The sequence below is a fragment of the Schistocerca nitens genome, chromosome 3 (genome assembly GCF_023898315.1).
Source record: "Schistocerca nitens isolate TAMUIC-IGC-003100 chromosome 3, iqSchNite1.1, whole genome shotgun sequence".
NCBI classification, from domain to species: domain Eukaryota; kingdom Metazoa; phylum Arthropoda; class Insecta; order Orthoptera; family Acrididae; genus Schistocerca; species Schistocerca nitens.
In genome coordinates this window covers 384,051,034-384,072,459 of record NC_064616.1, presented here as the reverse complement: position 1 = coordinate 384,072,459, position 21,426 = coordinate 384,051,034, and the positions used below count along the sequence as shown (strand labels likewise).

Genomic DNA, 21,426 nt, shown 5'->3' with positions numbered 1-21,426 from the left:
AGCTGATATATAGATAGACATGCAAGCTGATATATAAAAATACAGGCAAAAAGAAAGTCTCCATAGAGGACCATCAGGGATGGAATAAATGATCATAACTACATGTGCCCCCCCCATGAACCATGGACCTTGCCGTTGGTGGGGAGGCTTGCGTGCCTCAGCGATACAGATAGCCGTACCGTAGGTACAGCCACAACGGAGGGGTATCTGTTGAGAGGCCAGACAAACGTGTGGTTCCTGAAGAGGGGCAGCAGCCTTTTCAGTAGTTGCAAGGGCAACAGTCTGGATGATTGACTGATCTGGCCTTGTAACAATAACCAAAACGGCCTTGCTGTGCTGGTACTGCGAACGGCTGAAAGCAAGGGGAAACTACGGCCGTAATTTTTCCCGATGGCATGCAGCTTTACTGTATGATTAAATGATGATGGCGTCCTCTTGGGTAAAATATTCCGGAGGTAAAATAGTCCCCCATTCGGATCTCCGGGCGGGGACTACTCAAGAGGATGTCGTTATCAGGAGAAAGAAAACTGGCGTTCTACGGATCGGAGCGTGGAATGTCAGGTCCCTTAATCGGGCAGGTAGGTTAGAAAATTTGAAAAGGGAAATGGATAGGTTAAAGTTAGATATAGTGGGAATTAGTGAAGTTCGGTGGCAGGAGGAACAAGACTTCTGGTCAGGTGACTACAGGGTTATAAACACAAAGTCAAATAGGGGTAATGCAGGAGTAGGTTTAATAATGAATAGGAAAATAGGAACGCGGGTAAGCTACTACAAACAGCTTAGTGAACGCATTATTGTGGCCAAGATAGATACGAAGCCCACACCTACTACAGTAGTACAAGTTTATATGCCAACTAGCTCTGCAGATGACGAAGAAATTGAAGAAATGTATGATGAAATAAAAGAAATTATTCAGATTGTGAAGGGAGACGAAAATTTAATAGTTATGGGTGACTGGAATTCGAGTGTAGGAAAAGGGAGAGAAGGAAACGTAGTAGGTGAATATGGATTGGGGCTAAGAAATGAAAGAGGAAGCCGCCTGGTAGAATTTTGCACAGAGCACAATTTAATCATAGCTAACACTTGGTTTAAGAATCATGATAGAAGGTTGTATACATGGAAGAACCCTGGAGATACTAAAAGGTATCAGATTGATTATATAATGGTAAGACAGAGATTTAGGAACCAGGTTTTAAATTGTAAGACATTTCCAGGGGCAGATGTGGACTCTGACCACAATCTATTGGTTATGACCTGTAGATTAAAACTGAAGAAACTGCAAAAAGGTGGGAATTTAAGGAGATGGGACCTGGATAAACTGAAAGAACCAGAGGTTGTACAGAGTTTCAGGGAGAGCATAAGGGAACAATTGACAGGAATGGGGGAAAGAAATACAGTAGAAGAAGAATGGGTAGCTTTGAGGGATGAAGTAGTGAAGGCAGCAGAGGATCAAGTAGGTAAAAAGACGAGGGCTACTAGAAATCCTTGGGTAACAGAAGAAATATTGAATTTAATTGATGAAAGGAGAAAATATAAAAATGCAGTAAATGAAGCAGGCAAAACGGAATACAAACGTCTCAAAAATGAGATCGACAGGAAGTGCAAAATGGCTAAGCAGGGATGGCTAGAGGACAAATGTAAGGATGTAGAGGCTTATCTTACTAGGGGTAAGATAGATACTGCCTACAGGAAAATTAAAGAGACCTTTGGAGAGAAGAGAACCACTTGTATGAACATCAAGAGCTCAGATGGAAACCCAGTTCTAAGCAAAGAAGGGAAAGCAGAAAGGTGGAAGGAGTATATAGAGGGTCTATACAAGGGCGATGTACTTGAGGACAATATTATGGAAATGGAAGAGGATGTGGATGAAGATGAAATGGGAGATACGATACTGCGTGAAGAGTTTGACAGAGCACTGAAAGACCTGAGTCGAAACAAGGCCCCCGGAGTAGACAACATTCCATTGGAACTACTGACGGCCTTGGGAGAGCCAGTCCTGACAAAACTCTACCATCTGGTGAGCAAGATGTATGAAACAGGCGAAATACCCTCAGACTTCAAGAAGAATATAATAATTCCAATCCCAAAGAAAGCAGGTGTTGACAGATGTGAGAATTACCGAACAATCAGTTTAATAAGCCACAGCTGCAAAATACTAACACGAATTCTTTACAGACGAATGGAAAAACTAGTAGAAGCCGACCTCGGGGAAGACCAGTTTGGATTCCGTAGAAATACTGGGACACGTGAGGCAATACTGACCTTACGACTTATCTTAGAAGAAAGATTAAGGAAAGGCAAACCTACGTTTCTAGCATTTGTAGACTTAGAGAAAGCTTTTGACAATGTTGACTGGAATACTCTCTTTCAAATTCTAAAGGTGGCAGGGGTAAAATACAGGGAGCGAAAGGCTATTTACAATTTGTACAGAAACCAGATGGCAGTTATAAGAGTCGAGGGACATGAAAGGGAAGCAGTGGTTGGGAAGGGAGTAAGACAGGGTTGTAGCCTCTCCCCGATGTTATTCAATCTGTATATTGAGCAAGCAGTAAAGGAAACAAAAGAAAAATTCGGAGTAGGTATTAAAATCCATGGAGAAGAAATAAAAACTTTGAGGTTCGCCGATGACATTGTAATTCTGTCAGAGACAGCAAAGGACTTGGAAGAGCAGTTGAATGGAATGGATGGTGTCTTGAAGGGAGGATATAAGATGAACATCAACAAAAGCAAAACGAGGATAATGGAATGTAGTCGAATTAAGTCGGGTGATGTTGAGGGTATTAGATTAGGAAATGAGACACTTGAAGTAGTAAAGGAGTTTTGCTATTTGGGGAGCAAAATAACTGATGATGGTCGAAGTAGAGAGGATATAAAATGTAGACTGGCAATGGCAAGGAAAGCGTTTCTGAAGAAAAGAAATTTGTTAACATCGAGTATAGATTTAAGTGTCAGGAAGTCTTTTCTGAAAGTATTTGTATGGAGTGTAGCCATGTATGGAAGTGAAACATGGACGATAAATAGTTTGGACAAGAAGAGAATAGAAGCTTTCGAAATGTGGTGCTACAGAAGAATGCTGAAGATTAGATGGGTAGATCACATAACTAATGAGGAGGTACTGAACAGGATTGGGGAGAAGAGGAGTTTGTGGCACAACTTGACCAGAAGAAGGGATCGGTTGGTAGGACATGTTCTGAGGCATCAAGGGATCACAAATTTAGCATTGGAGGGCAGCGTGGAGGGTAAAAATCGTAGGGGGAGACCAAGAGATGCATACACTAAGCAGATTCAGAAGGATGTAGGTTGCAGTAGGTACTGGGAGATGAAGAAGCTTGCACAGGATAGAGTAGCATGGAGAGCTGCATCAAACCAGTCTCAGGACTGAAGACCACAACAACAACTACATGTGAAAGAAACAAATTTTACTGTCTAGAACTTCCCTGCTGACACTGCCATGATTACAGTTCTCAACAAAATATGTCACAAACCAAACAAAATTTTCATCATTATTTAATTATTTTTGGTTCACTGTAGGCATAATAAAATTTAAATCTGGTACAAACTGCCAGCACACAGGCATGCAAAAGCAGTTTCACAGATTTTTGTGATTCAGGTTCCCATGCAATCATGACTTCTTTAGTTTTGTTATAGAAAAAAACTTTTCACACACCGTACATTGTTCCAATCATGGAGATTACTTCTACAGTTCATCATTGAAAAATGGAAACTCTTCCTGAGGAAAACCTTTGTAGAACTCCTGGACAGCTTTTACATAAAAGAATTTGTATTTTACAGAGGAATTACACTGCAGATTGATCAGTTCCATCTGCAAACAGACTGGGGCACTTTTAACTGATGCGGCACACAGTCTTGAAAAATTCTCAAAAACAGATGCAATATTGGCAGTGTTCTGAAAACTACTTGAAAACTTTTCCTGTCTTTCTTCCAATGCCAAAATGAATTGTTCAAAATTACCATTTTCTTTCACACCAGAGAGCTTATAGGGAAATGGTTGGTATTCTTTGTGGAAGTGCCCCTTCCACAATATAATTTTCTTTTTAAATACATCCACTTTTCCTATTAAAGCAGATATTTGTTGCTTCTCATCTTGCGATGTCTTACTGAGGGCATTAAAGTGTAAAATCAAATCAACTAAAAACACAAGATCTGCAGTCCATTCTGTATCATTTACTTTTTGTTCCTGCTTTCCTATTTTGTTCATAAATTGAACAAGGGCAGGCCTTAAATTGAAAAATAGTTTCAGGCCTGCACCTCAACTTAATCAGCATACTTCACAGTACTAAATAATGTCTAAATATTCTTTGTTCAATGCCATCAAAAACTGTTGTAACTGAGGGTGTAATAATCCACATGACTTTGTAAAATTTGCTATTTGGACCACCAGCTTCACGACATGCTCCATCACTGCAAATTTAGCACAAACTGTGTCTTGATGTAGGAAACAATGACTGCTGTACAAACTGTCTGGTTATCATTGCAGTTTTTTACACTACAATGTTACAAGCCCATTCACTGCCCCTTGCACTGCTGGTGCTCCATCAGTGGTAACTGAGACCATCACGTTCCAATTCAGGCCAACGGCTTTAATTGCCCCTTGAACTGTTGTCAGCAAGTTGATCCCTCTCATATATTTTATTGGCACCAAATCTAACAGTTTTCCTGTCACCTGCAAATTACACTAGACTTCACAAACATAAATCGCAAGCTACGCTGTATCTGAAATGTCAGTCAACTCGTCCAAAGCAATCTAGAGTGCAATGAACATGTTGGTATTATCAACAGAGTGCCTGTAGACATTCACTGCCATGACAGCTATGCGGTGAGCTATTGTTTGTCGTGAAAGACTAATTTCAGAAAACTTCTGTACCTCCAACAGCATCACGAGTTCTGCTGTCTCATCAATGAACTTTTTAATAAACCTACATGTCCTGGAAGCTTTATGTGATCTGGCGATTTTGAGTGCTATTTTGTAGCTTGCTTTTAATTATGGTCCATTTTAGTTGGTTGCCGGCTAAAATAAGAAGCTATAGAACAGATTGTAAACACACTGGATTTCTCCAAGCAAATGCATACAAATACAAACAGCACAAAACATTTATTTTCACGATTTACTGATGTCAAGATCGGTTCACCGTACAGCACTGCAGCTTTTTAGGTGCACCAACTTGTTTGCTCTTTCGCCACCAACTAAATCTTTAAATTCCTTTGTGCATAATGTAGTAATGCTGTTTCTATAGCAAAATTACAGTGCCCGGCAATTCTGCAGCTGCATAATAGACACTGAGAATTTTCATCCTTCTCTTCAAAACATTAACACTCATTTTTAAATGCTTGTGACAATAGGTCACCAGAGTGTCTCTTTTGAGTTTACGTGGCATTGTAACACTCACTGTACTTCTAGACTTCCATTACACCACAAGCAAATAGTAAGGAATAAACAGCACTGGCACTATGAAAAATACCACACCATATACTGGAAGAAACAGAGCCGCATCACACTGCTACATGAAATGCCGTGCTGTCCCAAGTAGTTCTGAGAAGGACCAAGCAAAGCTGAGACGGACTTAAGAAAGTCAAGATGTCTGAGTAGTGGAGAGGCTGGCTGAGGCAAACTTGTGTTGCATCACGTATGTGTGCAGTTTTGCATGTGTTGGTCAACGCTGTGGATTCCTTGGTCCTTGTAACAGACTTACTCCAACTTGGCCTCACCCTCCTTCCCCAGACCCCTTCCCAAGAACACATACCTCACAACAAAAGAAAGGATTGCCATTCACATCAACACAGACCAGTTTAATCATTCTTCCTGCAGACAACGGCTACACCACTGTCATGATGATTTGTAGAAATTACCTGACAGGTGGCTTATGCCAACTGACTACACCAACAAGCTCTGCTATAGTAATCCCGTCCCAGATGTTCAACATAACCTCCAATCCCTGTTGAAATCCTCAGGCCCATCCCAAAATCTCTCTCCTGAATCTACCTCCCTCTTCACTCTAAATAACACCTTGCACAACCACTTCTACATGCTCCCCAAAATCCACAAACCTAACAGTCCTGTATGCCCCATTGTAGTTGCTCCCACTGAAAGAATTTCCACTCCTGTCGACCAACATCTCAACCAATTGCCTGAAGCCTAACCTCTCACATCAAAGATAATAACCACTACCTTCACCAACTCTTGACCCTTCCCACCCCTTTGCCGCGTGGGTTCCTACTCGTCATTGTAAAGGCCACCTCAATAACCTCCCACTGACCCTAAAAATAAGCTACAAAGGATTATCCCCATCACCCAGTATCATCCTGGACTGGAGCAACTGAACCATATTCTTCACCAGGGCTTTATCTATCATCATGCCTGGAAATGAGGGAGAGAACCCAAGATTCTTTCCACCCCCCTCCCGCCCCCTAAAGTGTATTACATCTCCCACTTGACAAACGCATCATCCTTGTCCATTGCTGAGCCACTCCCATTCCCAACCCCTTGCAACAGCGGTATGCAAGATTCAGCCACCCAGCACTTCCTACTCCAGCCCTGTCACAGGCATATTCTATCCCATCAGAGGCAGGGCCACCTGAGATAGCAGCTAAGTCATATACCAACTCTGCTGCAATTAGTGCACAGCTTTTTACGTCAGTATGACAACCAATCGTCTACTCACTATAACAAAGGGCCACCATCAAACTATCCATGAACAAAGTTGACCATTCAGTGGCACACCTTGCTGAGCACATCATGCTTGAGTTCAATGGTTGCTTCACAACCCATGCCATCTGGATCCTTCCCTGAAACTTCCAGGCAGATTAAAACTGTGAGCCAGATGGAGACTCCGAACTCGGTACATTTGCCTTTCATGGGCAAGTGCTCTACCAACTGAGCTACCCAAGCATGACTTAAGACCCATCCTCAGAGCTTTAATTCCACCAGTACCTCATCTCCTACCTTCCGAACTTCACAGAAGCTCTCCTGTGAATCCTGCAGAACTAGCACTCCTGGAAGAAAGGATACTATGGAGGCATGGCTTAACCACAGCCTGAGGATTGTTTCCAGAATGAATTTCCACTCTGCAGTGGAGCATGTGTTGACTTGAAACTTCCCAGCAAACGAGTACCGGCCTGACAAACAGTTTTAATCTGCCAGGAAGTTTCAAATCAGTACATAATCCATTGCACAGTGAAAATTTATTCTGGTTAAAACGTGCTTGTTTCTTTTATATATTTCTTTCAACCATCAACTAGAATGGGCTAAAATATAGGATGTTGATCAGTTGTTTGAAATGTGGAAGATTTCATAATCTCTCTCTCTCTCTCTCTCTCTCTCTCTCTCTCTCTCTCACACACACACACACACACACACACACACACACACTACATTTAAGGACGCGTTGCTGTCTAATTGCCTCTAGACTTTAGAACCCACTTGGGTATGAAAATATTTACCAGTTAGATGCAAAAGTGTGTCATAAAGCCATTAAATTCTTTTTCTCTCCTGCTGGAATTAGCGCTTGGCATTCTGAATCTGAGGCACTCACTGTTTCCCAGATGGTGTCCAAGCTCATTCAGCATATGTTGTGCTGATATTGCTGGTAACAGAAACACATTCTTCACTTCTGTAATCCTAGTGGCCTCAATCTCTGTTAATACATTGTCCCAACACCCTCTACCCCATGGTTTCCCCTTCCTCTGTCCTGTCACCCCCTCCCAATCCACATCTCCAGGTCATCTCCATCATGTACTTCACCTCATCAGCTCTGGTACCCCTGTATCGCATGCCTAGTCCATATACCTGCCACCTCTCCCTCGTACATACCTCGTCAGCACTCTTGCTCCCTCCTTCCGAGCCACTAACTACCCATCCCCAACTCCTCTCTGTGCTTCCTGCTTCTTTCTCCCTCTATCCACCCTATCTGACAAAGCCCCTACCCCATCCTAGTCCACCTGCCAAACCATGACCCTGGTACTGAGTGTTTAGCTAGCACAGAGAGAGAGAGAGAGAGAGAGAGAGAGAGAGAGAGAGAGAGAGAGAGTGCGCGCGCATGTGCACTCTAGTTTGTCAAAGGATTTCTTCCAAAAGCTAGCAAAGTTTTCATTCACCTGTGTGCCCTGCAAGGACTCTGTGCTTCTGTTATTTGGTGAGTAGTTTCCTTTAATCCTAAATTACTTACATTCTGCCAGAACTTTCCTTACTACACAGTCTAGTCACAGTAATGTGACCACCACCCAGGCGGATGTCAACATGCAATAACCACTCACAGATGGCAGCTCTAGAAGTGGAGGGTATATAAAGCATGGATGGGAGGAGGGTGATGAGGAAAACAGTGCAGTACTTGTCATAATGTGGAAACTCAGAAATTTATCTGACATCCAAAAGGGCATGATCACTGGCTTTCAGGCCACGAGTGGAAGCATTTCCAAAATGAATAAGTTTGTAAACTGTTCACATGCCACTGTGGTTAAGTATACAATGCAAGCAAAATGGCACTATCCAAAACTGGCACTGAAATAACTGTGGTGCACCACAGTACGGGCAGACAGACATGCAACTGTTGAGCAACTGACCACCCAGATGAACCAAGGGACTACTAACAATGTCTCCTCAACGACCATCTGCGAACACTGCTGCATACGTGCTTCCGCAGCAGGCATCTGGTCCTGCACCCATGCTGACTGCTGTTCAACAACAACAAAGTCTGAAATTTGCATCCCAGTACCGCAACTGGACATCTACGGAGCAATGACAGGTGGCCTTTTCAGATGAATCACATTTTATGCTTCATCGAACAGATAGCTGTTGGCATGTACATTGTCAAACGTCTGAGAGAAAAGGGTTCAGGTGGGAGGAGGGAGCTCTATGGTCTGAGGAATGATTTCGTGGTATTCCCTTGGTGATCTCATCATTCTGAAAGACATAATGGATCAACACAAGTTTGCATCTACCCCTGGGGACCATGTCCGCCCTTACATGCAGTTTGTTTTTCCTCAGCATGATGGCATCTACCAGCAGGACAATACACAATGTCTCACAGTTTGCGAGGTTCTAAGAGCACCAGGATGGGTTTCCCATACTCCTCTGGCCACCAAACTCCCTGGATTTGAACCCAACAGAGAATCTGTATGACCTCCTCGATCAGGCTGTTTGTGTCGTGGATCCTAAACCTTGAAACCTAGGGCAGTACGCCACAGCACTGGAGTTGGCATGGCCCCACATCTCTGTCAGCACCTTTCAGAACCTCAATAACTCTCCTCCTGCATGACACGCAATGGTTTGCACAGCAAAATGTGTTTATTCAGGTTTCTGACAGGTTGTCATATTAATGTAATTGGACAGTATATATTTACACCCAAACTATTCTCTCCATGGTCTCTTGCTTCCTCAGTTCTATGCCTCTTCCACTACACTGTGCCACAAATTGCACTGCCTGCGCCATGGTAGGTTTGCCACATTCCAGTCCTGTTTCCCTAGCTGCCACTTCCTTGGCGCGCGCATATGTGTGTGTGTGTGTGTGTGTGTGTGTGTGTGTGTGTGTGCGTGCGTGCGTGCGTGCGTGCGTGCGTGTGTGTTGGTCAGCTAGCTCTGACGAAGGACACTGAAATCACTGCTATGCTTTTGTACAATCTTGTTAACTTGCACGTTGTCTGATCAATGCCTCAACTATAATCCTTCCATTCGTAAAATGCGGCTGTTTGGACCTGCTGAGGAGACCAGTGATCTCTGTATCAGATTAGATTATGAAAGTCAATGTCTTGATCATATGCTACTTTACTAAAATTGGTAACTACTTTAGGCTCTGGAGCCATGACTGAATCTAACAGTTAGAGCAGTGACACATAGATGCATTGTCAGTATGTATGCTGATTATGTTTATACATGTTGCTGCCGTAATTCTTAGGTATGATGATTCTCGCTAAGCCACAACTGGTTATCAATTTTAGTGAAGTAAAATGTGACCAAGACATTGACTCTTATAATCTACTGCTTCCATAATTTGTATTAAGACTTTCCATTACAATATTTTTCCAATATCAATAACAAAAAAATTAAAGAAAAACAAAACAAAAGAGGTATAACCTTTCCACACAGACCAATACTAAATTTCCATGCTTGGGCTGCTTAATAAACTTTTATATTACCAACACAGTTAAAACATTTCAAAGCATACTGCACTAAGTTCTCTCTTCCAGTACCATAATGTAAATGTGTGCTTCTCTCTTACATTACCTTCTCTGGAGTTTCATAATGCTCGCTGCAAATGTGCAATAACTTCTGAATTTTCAGTACATTTCCAGTACCAGCATATGCACATACTTCAATCATTGTATCCGCCATTGATTTAAAAGGCTCTGGAATAATTTCTAGTGCTGCAACTATTGCCTCGATTGAGTCCTGGCGTCCTGTACAGGCAAGTAACAATGGCTATGAGAAACCAAGCATATAAAAGAATATATAAAATAAAAAAATCATTATCAGTCACAATTAGCTTACCATGTGGAACGTTTACTATTCTTATTTACTACGCTAAATATCAGTTCTATTGCAATTACATAACAAATGTGGTATTATTATTCTAGTCTATGAAATTGCTACAAAAAACTGCCCATTCATTTAATTGGAAAGCATGAAATTCATCTCACCTTTCAATCTGTCTCATACTCCCACTCCCATAGATTTAAGACAAGAGTACACATTTTAACATTGTTGTATTGCTTTTATGTTCAACATCCCATTTCTTGGCTAATTCAAGTTTTAACAAACAAATTTGATCATTTCGAAGCATTCAGAGCTATGGCAGTTGACAATATTAGCTTGTAAATAATCAAATTCAGTGTCTTGCATGAGCTTGAAGAGCTATTTAATCATCACATCATGAGCCAAAATGTCATTAACAAAATCAGCAATAAACAATTTTGCATTAACATGAAAAATACAAGATGGTTAGTAAAATACTGACTTCCTATATGAAAGATCCTTGCACTGTAACACAAAGAATACAGAGAAGGGAGACAGAATAAAGGATATATAGAGTATCTCCATCAACACATTACAATGAATGACGTACATAAGATGACACTAACTTCAGATGTTACAATGGTAAGCAGTTAATGCAGTGAAACTGCTCTTTCACACTCTTCATGGTACTTTAAAAAATGTTGTTAGTTACGGGAAAGAGTAAATAGTAGGAAACTACTTTTTAAGCACAAAGCATTTCATAGCCACATTGGTAGTTCAAACTTTTTGACGATAAAATGCAGAATCAGAGTTCAAAAATTTTGCAGGAGTCGGAAAGTGATTACATTACATACATACAAACAACATCAAACAGTAGACAAGAAATATATCTAACTTCAGATTATAAAAGTTATACATATGTAAATATGCAATGGTATAATGAAATATAGGTCTGTAGGGCATGATACAGAGCAGAATGTATAGTTAAATTTTAAATGGCCAGTCAGATCCCATCTTAACCAACACCTCCAAAATTGGGGCATATTCTGAAAGAATACCACTTGATTAAGTCTCCCTCCAAATCAAAGTTAATGCAATATTTTTTATGAAATAATATTACAACAATTCAATGTAGCTCATACTTTTCTCACAAAAGATGCCACATCAACATAGAGAATTTGAAGAGACCGATAAAAAAGTCAAACAACAGGAAAATGTTTATATCGGAAACGTAACAATGGAGTTTTTAATGTATGTGAATTCCAAAACCCACTTTGTGAAACATTGTCGTGACAACATTTCAAATGCATACAAATTCTGTAAACTTGTTATGGGAGGCTTCTCATGTAGCAAACATGAAAAGAAAACAATGTTAAAATTTTGCATGAGCTTTAAAAGAAACCGAGTGAGGTGCAGCAAGAGCAAGACACTGGAGTCACAATCATGAGGACCAAGGTTCAAATGCCCATATGGTCATCCAGACTTCGGCTTTTGCAGTTTCCCTAAATTGTTTATTGCATGCAAGGCCTATTACCTTTTAAAAGGGCAGATTTAAGATCACATTGACAGTAAGTTCATCAGGAACTTCAGTTCAATTCCAGAAAGGTGAGTAGTAAGCAGTCATCAGATCATTCAAGGAATCATCAGGACATTAGTTGTGAAGTAGTACAAAGAAACACCAAAACTCTAAATGAAAGTTACGTCTACAGAATTAAAACTTGTTTCCTCATCAACACATTCAACACACTAATTACTGTGATAACTTATTACCTTTATGTGACTTCCAGACTAGCAGTATACGTAACATTCCCCCTTGAAACTTACATGTAGAGCCATTTGTAGTAATAGCTATACGAGTCAAATGACCAAAAAATGTGAGAAAAAAATATACTTCATTCCTCGAACAAGGAACATACATAATAACTGTCAAACAAATGGAAGGAGAGTACCACAATATAAGTAACAACAAGAGGATCTATATACAAGACACAGAAGGAATTATGTTTCAGTGATATGGACGCATGCTAATGTTTGATGAGGCACATGAACTGAAGATGAATGGATGAAAAACAAATACTGCAGAAAAAAGTGTAATTAAAAAATGAGTGTTCAGATGCCATCAACACATACAGTAAATCAGAAAGCTACTGAAAACCACCATAAAACAAAAAAGTCAAAGCATAATACATAATCATGTTAGATTATATACACAGCTTGTTCCATAAAGCCATAGTGAAGAGCTCACTGACAATGTGAAGCATGCCAGAAAAGCAAAAATACGTAGTACACATTTGCAAAAGAACATATATGCTATTTTTTCACCCACGGACTCTAAGTGAGACGGTCTTCAATGATGTGGACGAAGTCAATTTGCAATACAGACTTACAGATATTGCAATACTGTGTTGAAGCTGTGAAAAAGCCATGTATTACTTCTAGCTAATAATAAGTACATCAACTGGTTCTTCTCAGAAATCATCAATGGAGTAGGAGGAGTTGACAACCAATACTTCTTTAGGTCCCTCTTAAATTGCACTTTATTAGTAGCTAAACTCGTTATGACTTTTTATAACACTGATTACGTGCGGTCGGTATGGTACCAGGCTGGCATTTATACAGTACTGGTCCCGTTCTTTGCAAGGTTTTCTGTGCAGTCTAGGAATATATGAGGGTTTTTTTTTTTTTTTTAACTTACAAACCATGAAACAGAGAATCACTATATTAACCCCTGTTAGTTGAATTCGTATGGACATTCTATGCACCTGAAGCTGGGACTGTCGTCCTGAAACCTGGTTTTGCTCTCCTTTTGCTGGATAATAAAAATTATACAACTGCAATGGATGTTATCAATCATGAATAACATGTACAAAATGGTTCAAATGGCTCTGAGCACTATGTAACTTAACTTCTGAGGTCATCAGTCGCCTAGAACTTAGAACTAATTAAACCTAACTAACCCAAGGACATCACACACATCCATGCCCGAGGCAGGATCGAACCTGCGACCGTAGCGGTCGCTCGGCTCCAGACTGCAGCGCCTAGAACTGCACGGCCACTCCGGCCGGCAATAACATGTATAACAGTTATGGATATTCTACAAAGATAAACATGGGGGAAAATGACAAGTCATACTAGAGGTACCCTATGCTATGTATTACAAGTGCCTTTCAGAGTATGGATGTAGATGATTGAGAAAACAGTCGTCAAATAATGGTAGAAAGTTATCACCTAATGTGATGCATTTTTCAACCATGTCATGTGCACTGCAAACATTCTTCAGTTCATTTCTTTGAATAATTTCCAAAAATACTCAATTTTTCATGCACTAACTACCCTTCTGAACTCATATTTAGTAGATTTTTATCCTAGTCAATACAATTCACATGTAGTTCACACTTTTCTCTCAAGAGGTGCCTCATATGAACATAAGAACTGCACGTAATGATCTGACAGACTATTATCTGTTGTTTTTGTAATATGAAAGCATTATCTATGACTGTCTTTTGTGTGTTCATTGCACTTATTAGCTTCTAGATACCATCCTCACTTACTTCACTCTGTACAAACTGAATGTGATGATGTACGTTGTGCAAACATGGCAGCGAAAGGAGCCTCTGACCATTGGAGATGCCGCCACAGGATGCTCCAAAGTTGTATACATGACATATACATGCCATCAGTTCACACAACTGGCAACACTAAACGCGTAGCTGATAATAAATGTGGTCTGGACTACAGGACTCTGTCAAAACTAAAACCATCCTGGGCCTTATCAAGACCCAAAGTGGAAATTTACTCAAACCCTGTATTAGGACAGTCAATGGCTGGCAGCGTAAGTTTTGACAGGTAAGGCTTGGCTCTGACTTTAAACAGGTGCATGGCTCATGGGCAGCTGTTGTACATACTCTCCACACGGTCACACTCAATAGTAATAAAAGCTGATTATTGAGCATATGATCTGACCTTACTGATACACTCCTGGAAATGGAAAAAAGAACACATTGACACCGGTGTGTCAGACCCACCATACTTGCTCCGGACACTGTGAGAGGGCTGTACAAGCAATGATCACACGCACGGCACAGCGGACACACCAGGAACCGCGGTGTTGGCCGTCGAATGGCGCTAGCTGCGCAGCATTTGTGCACCGCCGCCGTCAGTGTCAGCCAGTTTGCCGTGGCATACGGAGCTCCATCGCAGTCTTTAACACTGGTAGCATGCCGCGACAGCGTGGACGTGAACCGTATGTGCAGTTGACGGACTTTGAGCGAGGGCGTATAGTGGGCATGCGGGAGGCCGGGTGGACGTACCGCCGAATTGCTCAACACGTGGGGCGTGAGGTCTCCACAGTACATCGATGTTGTCGCCAGTGGTCGGCGGAAGGTGCACGTGCCCGTCGACCTGGGACCGGACCGCAGCGACGCACGGATGCACGCCAAGATCGTAGGATCCTACGCAGTGCCGTAGGGGACCGCACCGCCACTTCCCAGCAAATTAAGGACACTGTTGCTCCTGGGGTATCGGCGAGGACCATTCGCAACCGTCTCCATGAAGCTGGGCTACGGTCCCGCACACCGTTAGGCCGTCTTCCGCTCACGCCCCAACATCGTGCAGCCCGCCTCCAGTGGTGTCGCGACAGGCGTGAATGGAGGGACGAATGGACGTGTCGTCTTCAGCGATGAGAGTCGCTTCTGCCTTGGTGCCAATGATGGTCGTATGCGTGTTTGGCGCCGTGCAGGTGAGCGCCACAATCAGGACTGCATACGACCGAGGCACACAGGGCCAACACCCGGCATCATGGTGTGGGGAGCGATCTCCTACACTGGCCGTACACCACTGGTGATCGTCGAGGGGACACTGAATAGTGCACGGTACATCCAAACCGTCATCGAACCCATCGTTCTACCATTCCTAGACCGGCAAGGGAACTTGCTGTTCCAACAGGACAATGCACGTCCGCATGTATCCCGTGCCACCCAACGTGCTCTAGAAGGTGTAAGTCAACTACCCTGGCTAGCAAGATCTCCGGATCTGTCCCCCATTGAGCATGTTTGGGACTGGATGAAGCGTCGTCTCACGCGGTCTGCACGTCCAGCACGAACGCTGGTCCAACTGAGGCGCCAGGTGGAAATGGCATGGCAAGCCGTTCCACAGGACTACATCCAGCATCTCTACGATCGTCTCCATGGGAGAATAGCAGCCTGCATTGCTGCGAAAGGTGGATATACACTGTACTAGTGCCGACATTGTGCATGCTCTGTTGCCTGTGTCTATGTGCCTGTGATTCTGTCAGTGTGATCATGTGATGTATCTGACCCCAGGAATGTGTCAATAAAGTTTCCCCTTCCTGGGACAATGAATTCACGGTGTTCTTATTTCAATTTCCAGGAGTGTATTTTGCATCACGAGCTCCTGCCCCACAATGAGCAACGGCAGCTCCCCAACTTCTATACACAAGATGAGATGGATGTAGGATTGGTCCTACAAGCTCCAGTAGCTAACACATAACCTTGATTGATTGATTGACTGTTTGAGAGGGTTTATGCGACCAAACGGCAAGGTCATCAGTCCTGCGATTCCAAAGTGAATCACAGAAGAAAGGGGGACTGCTAAAACTGGACGGATCCAGTCAGGGGAGTCAAATTATAAAATAATGAACATTAAACACACACAGTTAAGGCATAAGCGGTGAGACCAAATCAAAACACTGCAAAAAAGGAGGGTTGTCATTGGGTCACAGACCGCGAAGACTACAAAAAAGTCCCAACCACAACCAACCGGCCCCTGCTCCAAGACTACAGTACAATCTTATATCTAGAAATGAAAACCACTTTCACAGAGAAAACTGAGGGCCAGTTCAACCATCTGTGGATTGTCTGCTAATATTAAATTTAAGGAATCGGGAAGACTATACTTAACACAAAGGGCTGAAAGAAGGGGTCATTCCACCAATATGTGAGATATCGCCAGTCTGGCTCCACAACCACATTGTTGGGGTGGGTAGTTACGTAGGACGAAATACTGGGTGACCCGGGTATAGCCAATGCGTAAACGGCATAAAACCGTGGACTCCTTCCGAGAGGAGTGGAAGGAAGAGCGCCTAACTGCAGTAGTGTCCTTGATTGTGCGGAGTTTATTATTATGAGCAGTAGTGCTCCAGATGGCATTCCACTTTTGGGCAAAGAGAGATTTGACGCAGATCCGCAGCTGGAATCATGAAAGGAAATAGGGGGTATGTATCTGCTTCTCTAGCCCAACAGTCAGCCAGTTCATTCCCTGGGATGCCCACATGAATTGGAACCCAGAGAAAGATGACTGAACAGGGAGCATGTTTGGAAGGGCAGGGAGAATGTCATGGATACCAGAGACCAAAGGGTGACGAGAGTAGCATCAGTCGATAGTCTGCTGGCTGCTCATGGAGTCTGAACAAACTACAACACTGTGGAGGGAGGCCTGAGAAACAAAAAGGGGGGCTCTGTGAATGGGTAGAAGCTCTGCTGTGAACACACTACATGATCCCAGTAATAAATGGTGTTTGAAGCCAGTAGGAGACGTGCAAGTGTATCCCACCTTATCGAATATCTTAGAACCATCAGTGTAAAAGATGGTGGCACCCTAGAACTCTGCAAGGATGGCACATACAAGACACCAGAAAACCACTGAAATGACAGAGATCTTAGGACCCCGAAATAGATCGGTCCTAATCCATGATCTAGGCACCATCAAAAGGGGGGGGGGGGTTAGGAGGTACACATCCCTCGTTGGCAAAGAGCACAGGATACACAAGATGGTCACAGAATTGGCGAATGGTGATTGCGTAAGAAACAAGGAAGTGGCCCCATCGTATGTGTAGAGGGGGAATCTCCCCTTCTATGAGGAGTCTATCAACAGGGCTAGTGCGAAAGGCACCAATAGCCAGACGCATCCCACAATGATGTACAGGGTCAAGGAGTTTCAAAGTGGAAGGAGCTGCTGATCCATAAACCTGACTACCATAACCTAATCTGGACAAGACCAGAGCACGGTAAAGATGGAGAAGAGTCTGCACCCCCAAAATGTGGGGGCCAGGAGGTGGAGAGCAATAAGCTTCCGCATACATGTAGTCTTAAGGTGGCAAATGTGGGGCAGCCATGTCAGCTAGTTATCAAAAATAAGGCCCAAGAAACAGGACTGTGCTACAACATCGAGGAGCTGGTTGCCTAAATAAAGTTTTGGATCAGGGTGTACTGTGGGTCGACGACAAAAATACATACTCCGCATTTAGGAGGGAGAAAACTGGAAGCCATGGGCAGCGGCACTCGCAGAGACCTGTCGCATGGCACCTCGGAGCTGGTGCTCAGCAGATGCTACCGAGAGGGAGCTGCACCAGATGCAAAAATTGTCGCCGTACAATGCCGGGGTAACCAGAGACCCAACAGAGGTCACAAGCCCATTGATGGCAATGAGGGAGAGTGTGACACTTAGGCCAGAACCCTGTGGGGTACCATTCTCCTTAATCTGAGGGGCACTGAGTGAAGAGCCAACTTGAACCCGGAAGAGCCGGCGAGATAAAAACTCACGGATAAAAATCAGAAGGGGACCACGGCAGCCCCAGTCATAGAGAGTAACTAAAATGTGATGGTGCCAAGCCATGTAATATGCCTTATCTAGGTCAAAGAAGAGTGCGACAAGATGCTGGCAGTGAGTAAAAGCCTGTCGGATGGCTGATTCTAACTGGAGTAAATGGTCAGTTGGAAATCGCCCTGGACGGAAGCCGCATTGATACGGGGACAAAAGGCCTCGAGATTTGAGTACCCAACATAATCTGAAGCTGACCATCCTTTCGGGCAGTTTACAAAGTACATTTGCCAGGGTAATTCAGCGGTACCTGTCTAGAGATGTTGGGTTTTTCCTGGGCTTCAGGACAGGGAAACTATACTGTCTCGCCACTATGATGGAAAAGCACTCGTGAACCAAAGGTGGTTGAAGACCCTGTTGCCTCTGGGGAACATCCAAGTGTTGGATCATCTGGTTGTGGATGGAATCCAGGCCTGCGGCTGTGTCTCGTGAAGAGCTGGGACTGTGTCTCGTGAAGAGCTAAGAGCCTGCACAAAATCCCATTCAGTGAAGGGTGCATTACAGAGCTCAACGTGGTGTGGGATGAAACAGAGGTGGGTCTGCTCAACTCTGCGTTTCTGCTGGAGAAAGATAGTAGGGTAGCAGGAGAACAATGATGAAATCGCAAGTGTGTTGCAAGGTGTTCTGCGAAGACCAATGGATCAGTGCACAGAGCACCTTGGAGGTTCAGATCCTGGACATTTGTCTGTCGCTGGCGGCCGAGAAGGCTACGGAGCTTGGACTAAACCTGCGATGAAGAGATATACATCCCCAGGGAGGAAACATAGTGCTCCCAGCATTTCTTTTTACTCTGCTTAATAAGGTAACAAGCCTTAGCACCGAGACGCTTGAAAGTGAAGATGTTGGTCTGTGATGGGTGTCACTTAAATCGCTGCAGCGCCCATCAGCGGTCCTGGACAGCGACTGCGATGTCCTTGGTACACCACGGTACCGGTCGATGACAAGGGGGACCCGTGGCTAGAGGGACAGCAGTGCCAGCAGCATGAAGAATAGTGGCAGAGATGCCTTGCACAACGACATCAATGGAATTCAAGAGGGAAGTGTCAAAGTGTACAGCAGACATATATAAAGGCCAATTGGCTCTGCAGAACGCTCAACATGGGGACCTGTCTGCCTGGTGGCTGCAGGGGAACAATAGAATCACCGGGAAGTGGACACTGTCACAAAGGTTATCATGGGATAACCAATGTAGGGAAGCCACACGGGCAGCAAAGGAGATTGTGAGATCGATAGCAGAGAAGGTGCCATGAGTGGCACTGAAGTGGGTAGGGGAACCATCATTGAGGAGACACAAATTGACATCCGTGATAAGTTGGTCAATTAGGATACCCCTACCTGTTGAAGTGACACTCCCCCACAGTGGATGTTGGGTACTGAAGTTCCCAAGGAGGTGAAACGGGGATGGGAGTTGCTGGATTAAGATAGACAGTGCAACATAAGGAAGTGGCCTACCTGGAGGGAGGTAGACATTGCAAATGGTGATTGCAGGAGTCGTTTGCACTCAAACCAATATTGCTTCCAAGTTGGTACATAGGGGCATCCTGTCACTAATGACATCGGAGCGAACCAAAGTGCAGACCCCACCAGATGCTATCCCGGGGTCGGCATGGTTCCGACAGAACACCCGATAACCACGAAATGTTGGAGAGTGGTCAATACAGAAATGCGTTTCTTGGAGAAAAAGACAGAACGCAGAATAGAAGGAGACAAGGCATTGCAATTCTGGTAAGTGATGATAGCATCTGTTACAATTCCACAGGATGATCATGTGGCGAGAGTCCAAGGTAGACATGAAGAAGCTGGGGAGCTCAGGTCACTTGGTCAGTAATTGTAATCGACAAGCATGGGATGACATCCATAAATAAGGTGTCGGACTCAGTTTGCGAGGGGGGAGATGGCACCTCTGGGGGCACCGGGGGCGTCTTCTCCTGGTATTTTTGGGATTTATGTTTCTTCTTCTTCTTCCTCTCTCTCTCTCTCTCTCTCTCTCTCTCTCTCTCTCTCTCTCTCTTTAACTCTCTGAGGTGCAGGAGGGCAAGGTGCAGGGGGAGTACAGGCTTCTGCAAGATCTGGAACCGAAAGAGAGCGAGCGACCTTGGGGCGCACAGATGGTGCACCTTGTGGTCGAGTGGTGGTAAGAGTCTTCTGACCTGAGAGATGCTGGGAAGAGGGGTCCCAGGAGGGAGCCCAACCACCAGCACATGCCGAAGAAAAGGGAGGGGGGCACCTCTTCGGCCGGGGAGGGGGAATGGCTTCCCGGCAGGAGGTCGTGGGTACTGCAGCGGAGGGGGAGGGGAGAGGGATGGGGCTGGGGTAAGGATGAGGGAGGAGGAGGAAATGAAGTAACAGAGGCAAAAGTTGAGGACAGTGACACTGGATGGAGTCTCTCATACTTTTGGCAAACCTCAGCGTAAGACAGGTGATCGAGGGACTTGTATTGTTGGATCTTCTTTCTCTCTTGTAAGCCGGGCAATCTGGCGAGCAAGGGCAGTGGCGGTCAGCACAATTGACACACACAGGTGGCAGAACACAGGGGCTTCCTTCATGGAACGATCACAGGTATGAAGAGCTGCGGATTGGGTGTCAGAAGAAGCTTTGATCAACAGGGAGCTCAACAGCATCTTACTAAGAGACTCCACTTCACCAAACTTGTCCTCGATATTTTCCACAAAAATAATGGGTTTGTGGCAGTGAATGTGTCCCCATTCATCCTAGTACAGACGAGGTAACGGGGAAAGGGTTGCATCAAAAGACGGCGAGCCTGGCCCTTCTCCAACAGAGTAACCAGCGAAGGAATTGTTGCTGGGTCATACTAAGCAGTATTGAAAGATCCTTCACCATTTGAAGAGACAGCCGTTTGAGAATGGCCATATTTTTGAAGCTTGATATGCTTCCTGTGCCAAGCATCCACCCTGATACCACCCACTCCGACCAGGGGCTCTCCCCATTGGCACCACCCAGCCACAGAAAGCGGCGTCTGGCACGGTGGCTGTTATTGGGAGTTCCGATGCTCCAAGAAGATAAGTAACCACTCCTTGGCATACGTCGGGAGGGGACAGCTCAGGTATCAGAAGTGTGGTCCCTGTGTTGTCAGGGGGCTCAGCCATACGCGTACATAACAGCCCCACCACATGGACTGGCTACAGGAATCCACACCGTAGATGCTCGGGAGGGAGTTCTTCCCCATATGGCTCACACCAAAAACAGGAAATTTTGAAGTGGAGTTCAAACCTCAAGTGGGGATCTAAAAGCCAAAAAGGATGAAAGAACAGGCAAAAGGAGCAACACTGCAACCAATACAGGAAACCAGATGGATAGCCAGGTCAACATAAATCAGAACACTG

General features: G+C 44.1%; 1 protein-coding gene across 2 annotated transcripts in view; it reads right to left on the bottom strand.

Annotated features, from left to right (window-relative positions):
- The window catches only part of LOC126248323 (26S proteasome non-ATPase regulatory subunit 2), a 128,864-nt gene that overhangs the window by 29,493 nt on the left and 77,945 nt on the right, over positions 1-21,426 (bottom strand). For both annotated transcript variants that reach the window (XM_049949213.1, XM_049949214.1), the window contains exon 11: positions 10,238-10,410. In XM_049949213.1, the coding sequence (XP_049805170.1) occupies positions 10,238-10,410 (173 nt within the window). The remainder of the gene's footprint in view (positions 1-10,237; positions 10,411-21,426) is intronic.